At 44.6% G+C, this 15000-nt stretch overlaps 1 protein-coding gene across 1 annotated transcript in view; it reads left to right on the forward strand.

Moving 5' to 3' along the window:
• Window positions 1-15000, forward strand: part of LOC130372315 (collagen alpha-1(XXVII) chain A-like) — a 74292-nt gene that overhangs the window by 34224 nt on the left and 25068 nt on the right. The window contains exons 9-26 of the mRNA XM_056578273.1: window positions 567-620; window positions 1136-1180; window positions 2420-2473; window positions 3358-3402; window positions 5854-5907; window positions 7291-7335; window positions 9381-9434; window positions 10139-10183; window positions 10754-10807; window positions 11441-11494; window positions 11623-11676; window positions 11774-11827; window positions 11913-11966; window positions 12080-12124; window positions 14375-14428; window positions 14514-14558; window positions 14670-14723; window positions 14999-15000. The exon at window positions 14999-15000 is cut by the window's right edge and continues 52 nt beyond it. Coding sequence (XP_056434248.1) covers window positions 567-620; window positions 1136-1180; window positions 2420-2473; window positions 3358-3402; window positions 5854-5907; window positions 7291-7335; window positions 9381-9434; window positions 10139-10183; window positions 10754-10807; window positions 11441-11494; window positions 11623-11676; window positions 11774-11827; window positions 11913-11966; window positions 12080-12124; window positions 14375-14428; window positions 14514-14558; window positions 14670-14723; window positions 14999-15000 — 866 coding nt within the window. The remainder of the gene's footprint in view (window positions 1-566; window positions 621-1135; window positions 1181-2419; window positions 2474-3357; window positions 3403-5853; window positions 5908-7290; window positions 7336-9380; window positions 9435-10138; window positions 10184-10753; window positions 10808-11440; window positions 11495-11622; window positions 11677-11773; window positions 11828-11912; window positions 11967-12079; window positions 12125-14374; window positions 14429-14513; window positions 14559-14669; window positions 14724-14998) is intronic.

A 15000-nucleotide genomic window follows, 5' to 3' on the forward strand; every position in this document is an offset into this window, starting at 1 on the left:
GGTATAGGGCTGATTATAGTGTGGCCCTGTGTTCTTCCCAAGACTAATACACCTTCTACTCTGCACAATGGCCTGTCTGTGTAACTGTAATTTTGATCTCTCTCTCTCTCTCTCTCTCTCTCTCTCTCTCTCTCTCTCTCTCTCTCTCTCTCTCTCTCTCTCTCCCCCTCTCTCTCTCTCTCTCTCTCTCTCTCTCTCTCTCTCTCTCTCTCTCTCCCCCTCTCTCTCTCTCTCTCTCTCTCTCTCTCTCTCTCTCTCTCTCTCTCTCTCTCTCTCTCTCTCTCTCTCTCTCTCTCTCCCCCTCTCTCTCTCCCTCTCTCTCTCTCTCTCTCTCTCTCTCTCTCTCTCTCTCTCTCTCTCTCTCTCTCCCTCCCCCCCTCTCTCTCTCTTTCTCCCCCCTCCCCTCTCTCTCTCTCTCTCTCTCTCTCTCTCTCTCTCTCTCTCTCTCTCTCTCTCTCTCTCTCTCTCTCTCTCTCTCTCTCTCTCTCTCTCTCTCTCTCTCTCTTCCCCCCCCCCCCCTCTCTCTCTCTCTCCCCCTTCCCCCCTCTCTCTCCCTCTCTCTACAGGGCCAGCAGGGTCCAGTAGGAAGCCCAGGTGCCAAAGGTTATCCTGGCAGGCAGGTGCAGTAAATGTTCTGCTGTGACTGCTGTACAGGAGGCTGGGGGACACAGGGCATCAGGGCCATAGTGGGCAGCAGAGGGCAGAGACAGGAAGGGGGTTAGGGCTGGACTGGCCTCAACACCTCGGCTGCATAAATATACACACACATTACATATTATTATATTGACTGTGATGTGGCTGCTACTATGTTTAAACCTGTTTAAGTTTAGTCAAGTCTATTTCATTTATGTTTAAAGTGCCTCAGATTATGTTTAAAGTGTCTTAATATCTATATTTATCTACAGTATATTTATCTACAGTATATTTATATATATATATATATATATATATATATATATATATATATAGAGAGAGAGAGAGAGAGTGAGAGAGAGAGAGAGAGAGAGAGAGAGAGAGAGAGAGTCCTATTGATGGTAGCATGTCGACGTGTCCTTTAAAGCTTTACAGAAAGGTCTCTAGAGTTGTGATATCAATGAACCACTGACATACAGCTCCATCCTGTCTTCGCCCACAGGGTTTACCAGGGCCCGTAGGACCGATGGGCCCCAAAGGCAGTCGGGTAGGTGCACTCCTATGTTGGGACTCTTTTGCCCAGAGGCAGGATACATTCTGACACAAACCCAGCGAGTCTCCATTCCTGAGTTTCCTTACTTTTGCTGTGTGGAGATGAGAAACATGTTATTGAAATGAAGGAGTTGAAAGTAGGCCATGTTGTTTCATTAAAAACCCAAAGCAGGTTATATTCAATGCTGCTGGGTACATAAAACATATATGTTTGTGATGTTTAAATGTAAACAAGCACACAGACACACATGCACACACAAATATACACGAGCACACAGAACGCTGCACACCCGCGCACACACCAACACACACTAATAAACACAAACACACTTTCACACCAACACACACAAAAACAAACGCATACTTGCATACTCACAACACACATCCAAAACACCGATCAGCTGTTTGCGCCAAAGCAATGAGCCTTCTCTGCTGTATAAACAGACGCATTACTGAATGCAGCTGCAAAGTGAAAAGCCTTATCCAAAACACAAACACACACCCCTTAAGTACACAAGGGCATGCCACACAAACACACCTTTTTAATGTGGAGTTTTGTTAAAAGGCTCTTTATGGGCCTCCCTGGCCCCTCTGAGGAACAACTCCCCCCACGGGCTGGAATGTCGTGTTCAGCCCTGTATGAAGTCTGCTGTCTAATGGAGTGATCCGGCCTCATTCTGTCTCTTCTTATCTCTCTGTTCTCTCAGGGTGCTTCCTCTACCCCCTCTTCCTCTCCGTCAGTATACTGTACAATTTGTTGTGAAAATTCAACAAAATGTTATTTCATTTTCATGTCATTTTGTTGCCACTGCTTGTCTGGGTTAGTGGTTATCGGTGCAGTGTTGCTTCATGTTTGCTCGCGTTTTGCTTCTCCTTCCTGTTGGTTTCCCCTCTAATGATAACAGCAGTAGGAAGCCCCCCCCCTCTATCATCAGAGATCCCTGGCGTGAGGGTATGTGCCCTTGGACTACATCGTGGAAGCCAGCACCATGCAGTCCATGGGCATATACACTTGCTTCAAGGCTTGGTTCTTCAATCGCCTCCCATTGGTCCACACCAGGGGCACACCTGGGCTACACCTGGGCCTCACCTGGGCTACACCTGGGACCCAGCATGCACTCTTTGTATATTTGGATTTTTATTTTGAATGTGCTGTTCCTTTTGTGCTTTGGTCATTCAACACCCCATAATAACAATACGACTCCTTCCTCTTGTCGTTCCCCGTGTTCTGTAGGGTTTCATTGGGATCCCAGGGCTGTTTGGCCTGCCTGGGCCTGACGGGGAACGAGTGAGTACTACACACCTTCATAGACGTAAAACACTGCCAGGTCATGGGAAGGTGTACTTAAACATCAAGTGGGGGCGAGAGGCAGAGCATTACGCCACTGTTTCACTCAGCTTTCGGCTGTGTAGACAGGGGATAAGTCCCCTCCAGCTGCCTGCCCCTACTGCTGTTGAAGTCTCTGTGCATGCGTTCGTGTGACCGTGCGTGTGACCATGACTGCGTTCATGCGTGCATGCATGTATTTGTGTGTGTATGTGGTGTTTGGGGGGGGGGGGGGGGGGGTAAGTATTGATGACTCCAGCGGAGCTTGTAAGCCCTCCTCACTTAGTTTTGGTCTTTGAACTGGCTGAACTCCTCCTTCACCTCCTCCTTCTCCTCGGCTCTGAAACATGAAGTGATTAGTCCACTTATGACGTTCTCCAGAGAGAGGGGGAACGGTTATCTGAGCTCCACCCCAGGCACCCAGTCAGCCGGAAGGACCCAAACCTGGGGCCTGCTCGGGGTCGCACACACACACACACACACACACACACACACACACACACACACACACACACACACACACACACACACACACACACACACACACACACACACACACACACACACACACACACACACACACACTAGGTGCTATCTCCTCATCCTTTTCAGGAAGGTAAATAAATATGTTTACTAACGTACATATATATGTGTAATGCGAATATTATCCCTTGTGTTGGGATAAAGCGACGGCTCCAGCTGGGACAGGATGAGACTAGACGCCACGGACTTCATAACACCTTTGGTTTTGAGGACCTTTTGTGTGTGTTGTGTGTGCCTTGGTGACGATGTCTCTAAATGACCCTCTCCTCTCTGTATGGCCTCTCTGTGTCTGTGTGTTGCAGGGCGCTCCGGGGGAGCCAGGGAAGAGGGGGAAGATGGGTAGGCCGGTAAAGTTTTGTCTCAACATACTTTATAGATAAACCTTTCTAAGCATGTTGATGGATTGTTTTGCAATGTTTGTTTGCGGGTGCATGAGTCCATTGTCTGTAAAAGACCTTTCTGTCATATAAATGGCAAAAAGAAAAGATGATGGAGTGTTTAGCATATCCCAGCGCATCCTGACCAGGTCAGATTACGTACAGTTTGATTTGTCACCTTCATTGATTCATTGGATGGTCAGCGAACAAGGAGTTTTATGCATCGACAGGTTTCATAAAGTATTGTTATGTTCTTGCATCACTGCTCAATGCTTGCTAAGACAGCGGGCTAACAAAGCTGTAGTCTTCCCTGTAGTCCTTCTGTTACTAGAGGACGAATCCCTGCTCTATTGAAATGGTATGGACCCCTCATAGCGGGTCTGCAGCCCCTCGGAGGGAGCCCTAGATCTGTTCAGTGCTCCAAATAGACAGTGCTGTAACACAGAGAGCTTTTGGTGAAGATTATGCAGCTCCTAAACAGTGCTGAGATCATGATGCAGCTGGTGCTTAGTCTGCCTCCAATAAATAAGAAGTTTACAAATCTAACGTACGAACACACGGAGCCTCCAAGGTCCAAGTGTGAGGGACAGTTTCTATTTATTCTACTTATTCTACAATGACTCTATTGTTTACCAAAGGAAGGATGTTTGAACAAATGGATGATTTGTTTAATGGATTTGCATGAACATAGAATTTATATGTTCAAGATTGTGGGAGCATTGAAAACCAACACTGTTCTCAAATTATGTATTTTGGAACACTACTTAACAGATTATTATTATTAATATTATTATTAGTAGTATTTGTATTATCATCCCATTAGAACAATCACTACATGTATTTCAATGGTCATTATGCAACCATAAAAAATGAGTCAAAAAGCACATTGAATCGTTCCCCAGAACTCTACTGTTGCTGCTCCATGTGTGTCTGTCTAGTGGACAGCATATACTCCCCAAGGCTCCCGGACCGCAGACAGCAGAGTCACGCTGGACTGCTGGCGGATCCATAGAGAGCAAGAGCGAGAGGTCTCTGCTCCGATACAGGGAAGAGCATTGGAAGTAAACACAGCCCTCAGAGAGCACATGGAGAGCAGCCATGAAAGCTGGCTGTGCGGGAACACAGAGAGTACAGGAGCATCACACTCTGTGTGGTGGATTAAAGCTCTTTATCATATGGAGAAAAACTCGGTTGAATTTAATAATGTAATCATTTAATTCAGAAACTTTGCGGTTGCTGCTCCATTTTCCTTTTCTTTTGCTTTTGGTCTGCTGCGTGGGCCATGTTTCTTCCTCATAGTTTATATATGAAATACAATTGATACAGTCTTATACAGGCATTGGGACTTTTATATGTTGTGTCCCAAATGGACTTCCCTAGGTTCGAAGCATTCCGGATAAATGTCTAGTGGTCTGCAAAGTAGCTTCGCAATAGATATAACGGCAGAAGTCGTTCAACTCTAAACTGTGATTTAAAAAGCATCCAAAATCCTTGAGCATAACGATCATTTTGCCACCCCTTGTTAAACTATAGTTTTTAACTGGGAGCTCCACCGTAATTTTAGGGACCATAACTCAGAACAAAGAAAGAGCATAATCAGATGTTATAACACAACATAACAAAGCTGTAGAGTTAAAGAGATCCTACAGAGCAAATAAATAAGTACATGTAAACCAGCAGGTTCAACCCTTACAGTTAATATCCACAACCAACCAGAACCATATTTCTGTCCATTCCCAGCAGTACCTTCAGCAATTAACATTCTGAAGGAGACTAAAACCAAACCCTCACCCAGTGTTTGTTTGGCAATGCTGCATTACAATGTACATTGTGTTGTAGTCTCTCTTCAACAGTCCCCTGCACGCTGCAGCGCTGGGTTCAATCTCTCTTTAAAAGCTCAACCACTCTGCTCTTTCGTTTCTATGTTTGGAAAACCATCTTGATAGGGTCAACGCCCATCCTGCCAGGATTAGAACTCATTACAAACATCATGCCCTTTGTTCATGCTCCCTATGCTGGAGGTTGTGTTTTAATGGAGTGGAATTGATACAATTGTGAAATCATAACATTGAATGAAAGTAATCGGTCTAAGGAGCTGCTTATGGTATGAAAACGACAGAGTTAACGTTTTATTTAATGATGTGTTCAGTTGTATTCAGAGTGCCGTGCTACCGCACAAACTCAGATTAGACATATTTAAAAAGTCACCATTTGCATTGAAGTTGCCCCTGTGTAATACAAATACTTTAGTTACTTAGTGACTTAGTGAGATAGATAGTGAGTAAGTTAGTGAGTTAGTGAGATAGTGAGTTGGTGAGTTAATGAGTTTGTTTGTGAGTTAGATAGTGAGTTAGTTAGTGTGTCTCTCACCACATGAGTGCTGATGGGGTTCTGATAGTAATGTCTTCTCTGTCTCTCCAGGGCTTTCCAGGTGACTTTGGAGAACGAGGACCACCTGGACCAGATGGCAACCCAGTATGTCACACACAAGCACACACACAAACACACACACACACACACACACAAGCACACACACACACACACACAAAACCACACACAGACAGACGCAAGCACACACACACACACACACACACACACACACACACACACACACACACACACACACACAAACACACAGACGCAAGCACAAACAAACACACACACACACAAAAACACACAAACAAGCACATGCAAACACACACGTACAAATGAACGGACATGCACGCATATGCACATGTGCACACAACAACTAACTCACACATACACATATATACACACACACACACACACACACACACACACACACACACACACACACACACACACATACACAAAAACATACAGAAAGGGCAAAAACATATCCTACACACATTTGCACCAATTAGATTACAACTAATTACCTCGGCATAGAAAAAAGAGAACACACTCTTCAACTGGGTTTAGGCTTAGACACACACGCGTGCTTGCGCTCGCTCTAGGTATTAGCCTGTAGAGCTTGGCCCCTGTGTCCCTCCCTCTCTGTGGTACTCATGCTCCTGATGGAAGGAGGCCTCCCGTCAGGACAGGAAAGGCTTTGGAGAGGGATTAGCATCCTCTTTTCCTTTGCTCTCTTTAAAAAAAACGTTTGAGTTGAAAAGTCGGTCTTTTATCTGGCCTCTAAGCTAGGTGGAAATAGACTTGGCCCCTGGAGCAGCAGGGCCAATGAGAGGGGTGGGGGGGAGGAACAGAGCTCTCTGTGTGTCCCAGAGCCCCTCCCCCCCCGTCCCCGTCCCCCTCGGCCCCCCCGTCCCCCCTCGCCCTCGCGCACCCCTAGCTCTAACGTCCTCTTATGTGCTCGAACAGTCCTACTCACCCTCACAGATACACAGCACACCTATACTTACACACACCTGATCACACACACACATGCGCACACACACACACACACCCACACACACTTGCATAAACCAATACACACGTGCAGACACAAACACATTCACCTATACACCTCTGCACACACCTACACACACACACACACACACACACACACACACACACACACACACACACACACACACACACACACACACACACACACACACACACACACACACACACACACACACACACACACACACACACACTGCCCCCTCTCATAGGCTCAGATGAACACTGAGCCACTCTTCAGCGTATGTTTGTTTAAAAAGAGCCAATAACTCCAGAAACCTGCTTGTTCACCCTCGCTCTTCATCTCACTGCTCTTTCTCCTCTCTCCTCTCTCCCCTTCACTCCTCTCTTCTCTCCCCCTCTCCTCTCTCCTCTCTACCCCTCACCCCTCTCTCCCCCCTCCTCTCTCCCCTCCCCTCCCCTCTCCTCTAGGGTGACCTGGGAGCCCCTGGGCCCAGTGGAGTGACCGGGCTGATTGTGAGTAGCACAGACCCTAACTCTCATGGCCCCTAACTCTCAGTGTGTGTTCAGATAGAGGGTATGTGTGATGCATTACAGTGTGTTCATCTTCTAACGTTGCTATCATAATATGGGCATCATGTTATTTGGACTGCCTTCTCAATAACATAAAAATAAAACCACCAGTCAGCCTAATTCCTGATTTATTCCTTTACATTTACAATTACATTTAGGGCATTTAGCAGATGCTTTTATCAAAAGCGACTTACAAGAAGCATAAGAGGCTATTCAAGCTCTAGGGGAACCCTGAACAAGTGAGTCTTGAGTGAGCGACTCTGATTTGCTTTTACCCATCGAAACCATCCTTCACCAGGAAGTTTTACTCTTACATTTTAAAGTTGTATGGCAGTTAAAATCATTCATAAAGTTATTTTAATAAAAACCTAAAATATCTAAAGAGTGTTTAAGCCAGTTACTTCATACAGATACTTACTATGAAATACAACTTTGCCAGTTGTCAAGCTTCTTACCTCTGACAAGGCAGTGGGTTTCATATCGTTTGTTTTTTAATTTAGCGAGGATAGACAAAAGCCCCCTAAATCGATCCCCGGGCGGACGTCATTACGTCTGATTATATTGTTTCTCTGCCCCCCCCCCCCCCCCCCCCCCGCGCTCTATTCTGGGCCTCTAATTGGAGCCTTTTGCAGAGACATGTGTGATTACAGCTCAGCCTAGAGCTGCTGTCCAACATGTTCGTATGTCAACAGTCTCAGTGACCAGCAGCAGCCCCACTCAGCGGCAGCTAGCCGCTAAAAAACTCAAAAGGATCAAATGTGTCTGGCAGCGTCTCCAACAACCCAAAGTAATTGTTCCCTGAATCGATTGGGTCTGTGAAGAGCCAGGGTTTTTTGCCAGGAGGATGAGGTAGCAGCAGTTTTCCTTGGTCTATTTATTCTTTTTATTGTCATACTCCAAATCAAATTACTTTAGACGAAAACGATTGTAGAAGATCTAGAAAAAAGTGACGCAGTGCAGTATTTAATTATAACGAGGCTACCTGGTTCCACGCCGGCAGCGGTCGGGGAGGAGATGAACTAACATATTTACTGCTGCTTGGCACCACAGGGGTCTGTCTCTGAGCGGTCTCTGCTGCTTTACAGAGCGAGAGACCCTTATGGCGGTAGAATTACATGCCTGTGTAGGATAGAGAGGGAACAAAAAAGTGTTTCCCTGCTGTCTGTCTCACTCTTTTGCTGATTATGCCCTAAATATTGAATTAATAAATAATATTTAATCGTATATATACTTAATAGTATTATCTAAAATGTAAATACAATGATGATAACATATGAACAGTGACATATACACTATTAACCAATATTAAACTTCAACATGCGCTACATTAATATAAATATGCCATGTGTATTGAAGTCATTACCAGCCTTGTCTCTCAGTATTTTACTCTCTCTGTAATTTTCCTCACAAATCGTCTGTAAAAGGTGTTCCTAATTGTTGAATGTTATGTGTAAAGGATTATCTCAACCTTTGAATGGGTCTTTGCTCAACGGTGCCCGTCCTCAGGACAGTGCCTGACTCCCTTGTTCCCCCAAACCTTGGTAGCCTTAGTAAAGACCCAGTGATCAAAGCACGTCATCGCTCGCAGAGCCCCTTTCAACGATTGCCGAGATGTTTCTTGTATTTCATCAAGAGCATGCATCGCATTAGACCTGCATCTGCTCCAGAGACTTGGCTCAGACTTTTTTTGGAGCAATTCCTGCTATCCAACATTTATCGTTTGGTTTTATCACGCGTTACTTTGTGTGCAGTATCAAATGTATTGCGATGAAAAACAGGAAAGCCAAGATCGTTCAATGCACATCTGTTTGTGTGTGTGTGTGTGTGTGTGTGTGTGTGTGTGTGTGTGTGTGTGTGTGTGTGTGTGTGTGTGTGTGTGTGTGTGTGTGTGTGTGTGTGTGTGTGTGTGTGTGTGTGTGTGTGTGTTTGCTGCTCATGTGTTCAAATGCAATACTTACAGATTGTTGTGGCTCTTTTGTTGGTGTTAGGGTGACATGGGGCCGGTTGGAGAGATAGGCTTGTCTGGACCAGGTGGACTGAAGGTAGTTGGCTACAAACTGCTTCCACTTCTCTTCACAGACAGAAAACTCTACAAAGCGATACAGACAATGTTATATGTTTTATGGAGGCTAGCACGATCCACGGAAATGATTGTGCTTGTTTTGCATGAATAAAGTATTTGTTGAATTGCAATCCGGAGTACAGTTAATGAACAGTATTTGGGGGAGAACTATCAATTCCTTTGCACATAGAGTGTGACATCCCCATGATTACGACCCTATTCCAGTTGGTGATCAATTTTTAGTGCTTTTGCTTTGTAATAGCGCTTTAATTAGCCATTGTGCATATAAAATGCACCATGGCACTATTTACACATTTATGGCATTTGGAAGACGCTTATATCCAAAGTGACTTACAATAAGTACATTTGTCAGAAGTCATGCACCGAGGCGTTATAATACAAGTGTAAGCATAACCATCTCTCAGCCCTCTGTCGGTACTGCAAAGCTTATGCTAAGAGGCACCTTTCATGTCACAAAAGAAAGACGTTCACAAACTCGGGCAGAGACTGTTCGGTTTTATCTAAATAATTGTTTATTTCATTAAAAGTTATAAAATAGAATAAATTACTATGTGGAAGATCACATATTACCACATTTAAAACCCCTAAAAAAGGGAATTTGGATTTGGTATGGTCTCTATATCAGTTTCTTTCTTTAAATGTATGTTATTGTCTTTTTTCCAGGGGGTACCAGGAAACCCAGGCGAACCAGGACTGAAAGGTGATAAGGTGATCTGAATATTCAGTTATTGGCCTGTATTTATGCAGCATGTCATGGAAATACCTCCTTTGCCTTCCTCTTTTCCCTGTCCCTCTTCACACAGCGCAATCCAATGGGCTTTTCCATCACAAAAACTTAGTTTTTTTTATTGCTAAAATAAGGCTACTTGCAGCCTAATCAATGCAAGCCATTGTGCAGTAGTTATTATGCATGGTTTACATCTTTGCTACCCAGTTCTTTGTTGTATATGTCTTCAGGGAACTCATCTGTTGAACACTTGCTTACTTAGTCACCACGGAATCCCTTCCCACCGACAGATGAAAATCATTTGATGGGCTGGCTCAAATTCTTACCATCATTTCTCCTGTCAGGCAGTCTGATTGATTGTTTTGTATTAATAGTGGTCTGTTAGCATCTGTAGTACATATTGTCAGTTCCAACTGCTGAATATGATGACTGGAGCGAGAGTGTAACCATGTCTCTTCTGTTTCTGGTTTCCCTCTTCTCCCTCTGGCCTTCTCTTCGTCTTCCTACTCTTCCTCTGTCCATCTCCGTTCCTCCGTCTCTCTTCCCATCAGGGTGACCTTGGAATTCCTGGACATCAAGGAGAGATAGGCTTCAAAGGAGACAAGGTATGACATACTATGACAAATGTACAAGGGAGTACGAACAACACCTTGAGGCCAACGCCGTTTTTGACTAAAGCGTTGAACTGCCTCCTGAATTTCCCAACACAAACCCTCAATTTACTTTGGACTTGATTAGAGGGGTTCAGCCAGTATATTTTTATGTTTTGCCATAACGCTGTCGCTCCACATAAAACATTTCACAAGAATGTTACCCTCTCTAGTGTTGTCCGTGTGATTATACCAAACACATGCTTACCTTGGGTGGCGTTGGCCTCCAGGGTTATCCAAAAATATGTCAGAATAGCTCTGAGGGCTGAATGTATGGATGTATTTTTGAAACAACTATGGTTGACGACAGTAGAAGTATGCAGCGCCAATGCTGAGCCATGTCTGTATGAATGTGGATGTGTCTTGTGGATGTTGGGAAGGAGAAAGCTATGGACTTGTTCCAGTCTTCTCCTTCACAGAGCTGCTTCTTTTAAGAGAAAAACAGCCAGGCGTTTAGAACTTATTGAGTTTATTTTTCATGAACCTTTTGGTGCAATCGTTTTGATCAGAATCTGCATACATTTGTATTTGACGATCCGATTACTGATCAATATTGGGGCTGACGTGTGTTTTTTGCGTTTTTAACAGGGCATCCAGGGACCCCCAGGGTTACCAGGGGTACGGGGGAAACCTGGACAACAGGTGAGCAACTCCTTCTCTCATTGTAGATAGAAAGAGGCACGTTGATGTTCCCGTTGAATGGCTTGATTTCAATTCATTCATTCTCAGTCAGCAAGTTCAAGTTCAACCCTTATCTTTTTTTGCTCCAGGGTAAAACAGGAGAAAGGGGTCCTGACGGCATTTCTGGCCCCCCAGGGGCTGAGGTCAGTAAATAAACCCAACAATACAACATGAAGAAGCGATGCTATATGGAAGTTTGGCTCTTTTACCATGGTTTGGTGTCTCCTATCTTGTTTAAAGGGTTTCCCTGGCGACATGGGACCGCCGGGAGAGAACGGTCTTGAAGGAGAAAAGGTGAGCAGATCAACTTCTAGATATGGGTTTTAGTTTACAATTTTCCCGGCCTTTTTTTTTACGCCTTGAAATTGTTCCAAACCAGGGGAAGCTGGGTGTCAGAGGGTTGCCTGGCCCAACGGGGGTCCCAGGACTGGAGGTACGGGTCACAACACTCTGCAGACTTCACTTCTTAAAGGATTTCCCACATGAAACAGAACATGAGCTATAGCCATGACATCATCTTCATCGAGTCATTATTGTGCTCCTCAGGGAGATGAAGGACCCCTCGGACCACCAGGGCTGACGGGACTGGAGGTGAGTTCCTGGTTCTCCACTCATCACCTGATGTTGCTAAGGCCTTTTGAAAGGCAAATATTAGGGGATCAATTGCCTGTGTGTGCTTGTGATTTCGCCTGAGCTTTTTTAGTAAGCCCCTGAGTCCACTTCTAATGCTCACTTTCCATGAGCATTGCACGTGGAAGAATTACTTGCATGTGGTTCTGGCTCGTGGTTAGGCCTTCAAGGATAGATGCTTTATGTGGACTGTGTATCTATTTGCGTGTGTGTGTGTGTGTGTGTGTGTGTGTGTGTGTGTGTGTGTGTGTGTGTGTGTGTGTGTGTGTGTGTGTGTGTGTGTGTGTGTGTGTGTGTGTGTGTGCGCGCGTGTGTGTGTGCGTGTGCGCATGTGTGTGTGTTTGTGTGTGTGGTTGTGTGTGTATGTGTGTCCATGACTTCTTGCAACTGTCAGCAAAAGATTTTGATTGCTATTTGGTTGCAGGACAGCCCAAAATATTATTGCATGGTTTCATAAATTTCCTCGAAATCATCTCAGAGCAACAGCTGACGCTGTCCCCACAGATCCGGCCGCTTGCAGTGAAAAGCAAAGTTTTGTTTCTGTTGCCAGAAAGAATTAGAGAGACTTTGTGAAAGAATGAGAGCGAGCTTGGGGGGAGAGAGAGGGAGAGAGAGAGGGAGAGAGAGAGGGAGAGAGAGAGAGAGAGAGAGAGAGAGAGAGAGAGAGAGAGAGAGAGAGAGAGAGAGAGAGAGAGGGAGAGAGAGAGAGAGAGAGAGAGAGAGAGAGAGAGAGAGAGAGAGAGAGAGAGAGAGAGAGAGAGAGAGAGAGAGAGAGAGAGACATTGACACAAAGGAGGGCTAACACTTTGTACATGGAAACATGTAACAAGAACCTACCGCTCCATGCTTTGTGGTGTGTCATCTGGAAAGGCTCATCGCGAGCACAGCCAACGGAAAGCTGGCATCACCTGCCTTGTTAGCAAGGGGAGCCTTATGTAACCAAGACTGCATGCCATGACAAGAATGAACATATCATAACAAAAACATTTGGAGTCAACTCAAACACTGTTTATCTTTAAAAAGCTTTTGTGTAATTACATAATTATTTTTCAATACCTAGCCTACTGGTATAGAGCTGAGCAACACTTGAGGATTTTTATTGCTAAATCAGGTATTATAAAATGGATTTCCCCCCATATGAAATCATTCTGAGTCCCTGAAGTCCTGGCTGATTGCCTTGTAGTGGGCTGAATGTGGTGGTTCTTGCGGTTGCTATGCTGTCTAGCTAGCATCTTGTCTCCTGAATCTAGTCTGTAATCGCAATTATCTAAGAAATGTAATCTTACATGTACTTTAGATTTACTATCATCACTTCCAACTTTGTTTAGATTTTCTTGTCCCAGTCTCCTCGGTCTAGTTGCTCTCTCTTCCTCCAGCTGTAACTACTAGTCTCCTTGTTCTTACAGCCTCTCTGGTGCCAGACGGCCCCACACTTATGTGGAGAAGCGGGGGATAGCTTTCACAGACAGTGATTGAATGGTCCCTTCAGACTCCATTGTCATCTGTAGCAGACTGTTAGACCTATTTCCCTTATTGTCTCCACAACTGACGTCAAATAGCCCACTCACCTCATCTTTGATTTTGCTATTGCTTTTCCTCGTGATAGTTACAGTATATCCCCAGGGTTCTCTGTTGTAATTTTCCCTGCATGTGGTTAGCTTCTTGCATGGAATTAGTCGTTAACAGAACTAAGCCATAAATCTGGGGATAGAAAAAAACAACAAAAAAAAAAAAAAATTCTTCTGGTACTCCCCAGAGAAACATGGTTTAAATAAATATTTCATAAAAATCATACAATTGGCATTAGTGCTACACAAAATGGGGTGCAAAGACTGAGTAGCCAAGCTGCTAATATTCTTTAAAAGTCGTTTTTTTTCATTAAATGCCATCAGTCCTAAGGTCTTGGAATATGACTTTAAACCGAGGGCATGGGTCTCATCTGAAGTTCAGCGGGTATGCTAGGTGTCGCTTGTACAGGCAAACCCAATCTAACTGAAGCCACACTGGAGACCCCTTGTCTATACACAGGCCATCTCAAAGGAGATTAAAGCCATGCCATTAACGTAAATAAAGCTGTCTCGGGTTTAATGTCTAGAGTAGACACCTTTCTAGATTAATGAAACACCTTGTTCAAAGGCCTTTGAGACTTCTGAAGCAAAGAAAACCTTCTTTTTTTTTAATTGTCATAATGTTTGTTTTGGTCTTTTTCAGGGGAGAATGGGGAGAAAGGGTTTTCCTGGAAAGATCGGGGAAGAAGGCGTAAAGGTGAGAAAATAAGACATTCATTGATTGAAATCATTTCATTCATCCACAAACCTTTCACATATACCCTTGGGGTTTCTCTCTGCAGGGAGAGACTGGCATCAGCGGCATTGTTGGACCGATGGGAGAAAGAGTAAGAATCGATCTACAGATCTATCTATATATCTGTCTGTCTATCATCCTCACCACTTGTATGGATTATTGAATATTATCGATCACATCAATAATAGTCTGAATATTTCAGGGGTTGGTGGGTTTCATCGGACCAGTCGGAGAGAGCGGCCTGGCTGGAGAGAAGGTGAATGAACCTTTTCCCCCTCCATGTTATAGGGAAACCATGGAGAGATATGGTTGGAATGGTTGTACCAAATATGGTTTGGTTGTCTCTGCTTTGCTGAGCATGTGTGTGTGTGTCTGTGTGTGTGTGTGTGTGTGTGTGTGTGTGTGTGTGTGTGTGTGTGTGTGTGTGTGTGTGTGTGTGTGTGTGTGTGTGTGTGTGTGTGCGTGTGCGTGTGCGTGTGCGTGTTTGTGTGCGCGTGTGTGCGGCGTGTGCGTGTTCGTTCCCATCTCCAGGG

This window comes from Gadus chalcogrammus, chromosome 19 (assembly GCF_026213295.1).
Source record: "Gadus chalcogrammus isolate NIFS_2021 chromosome 19, NIFS_Gcha_1.0, whole genome shotgun sequence".
In the NCBI taxonomy this organism is placed as follows: Eukaryota; Metazoa; Chordata; class Actinopteri; order Gadiformes; family Gadidae; genus Gadus; species Gadus chalcogrammus.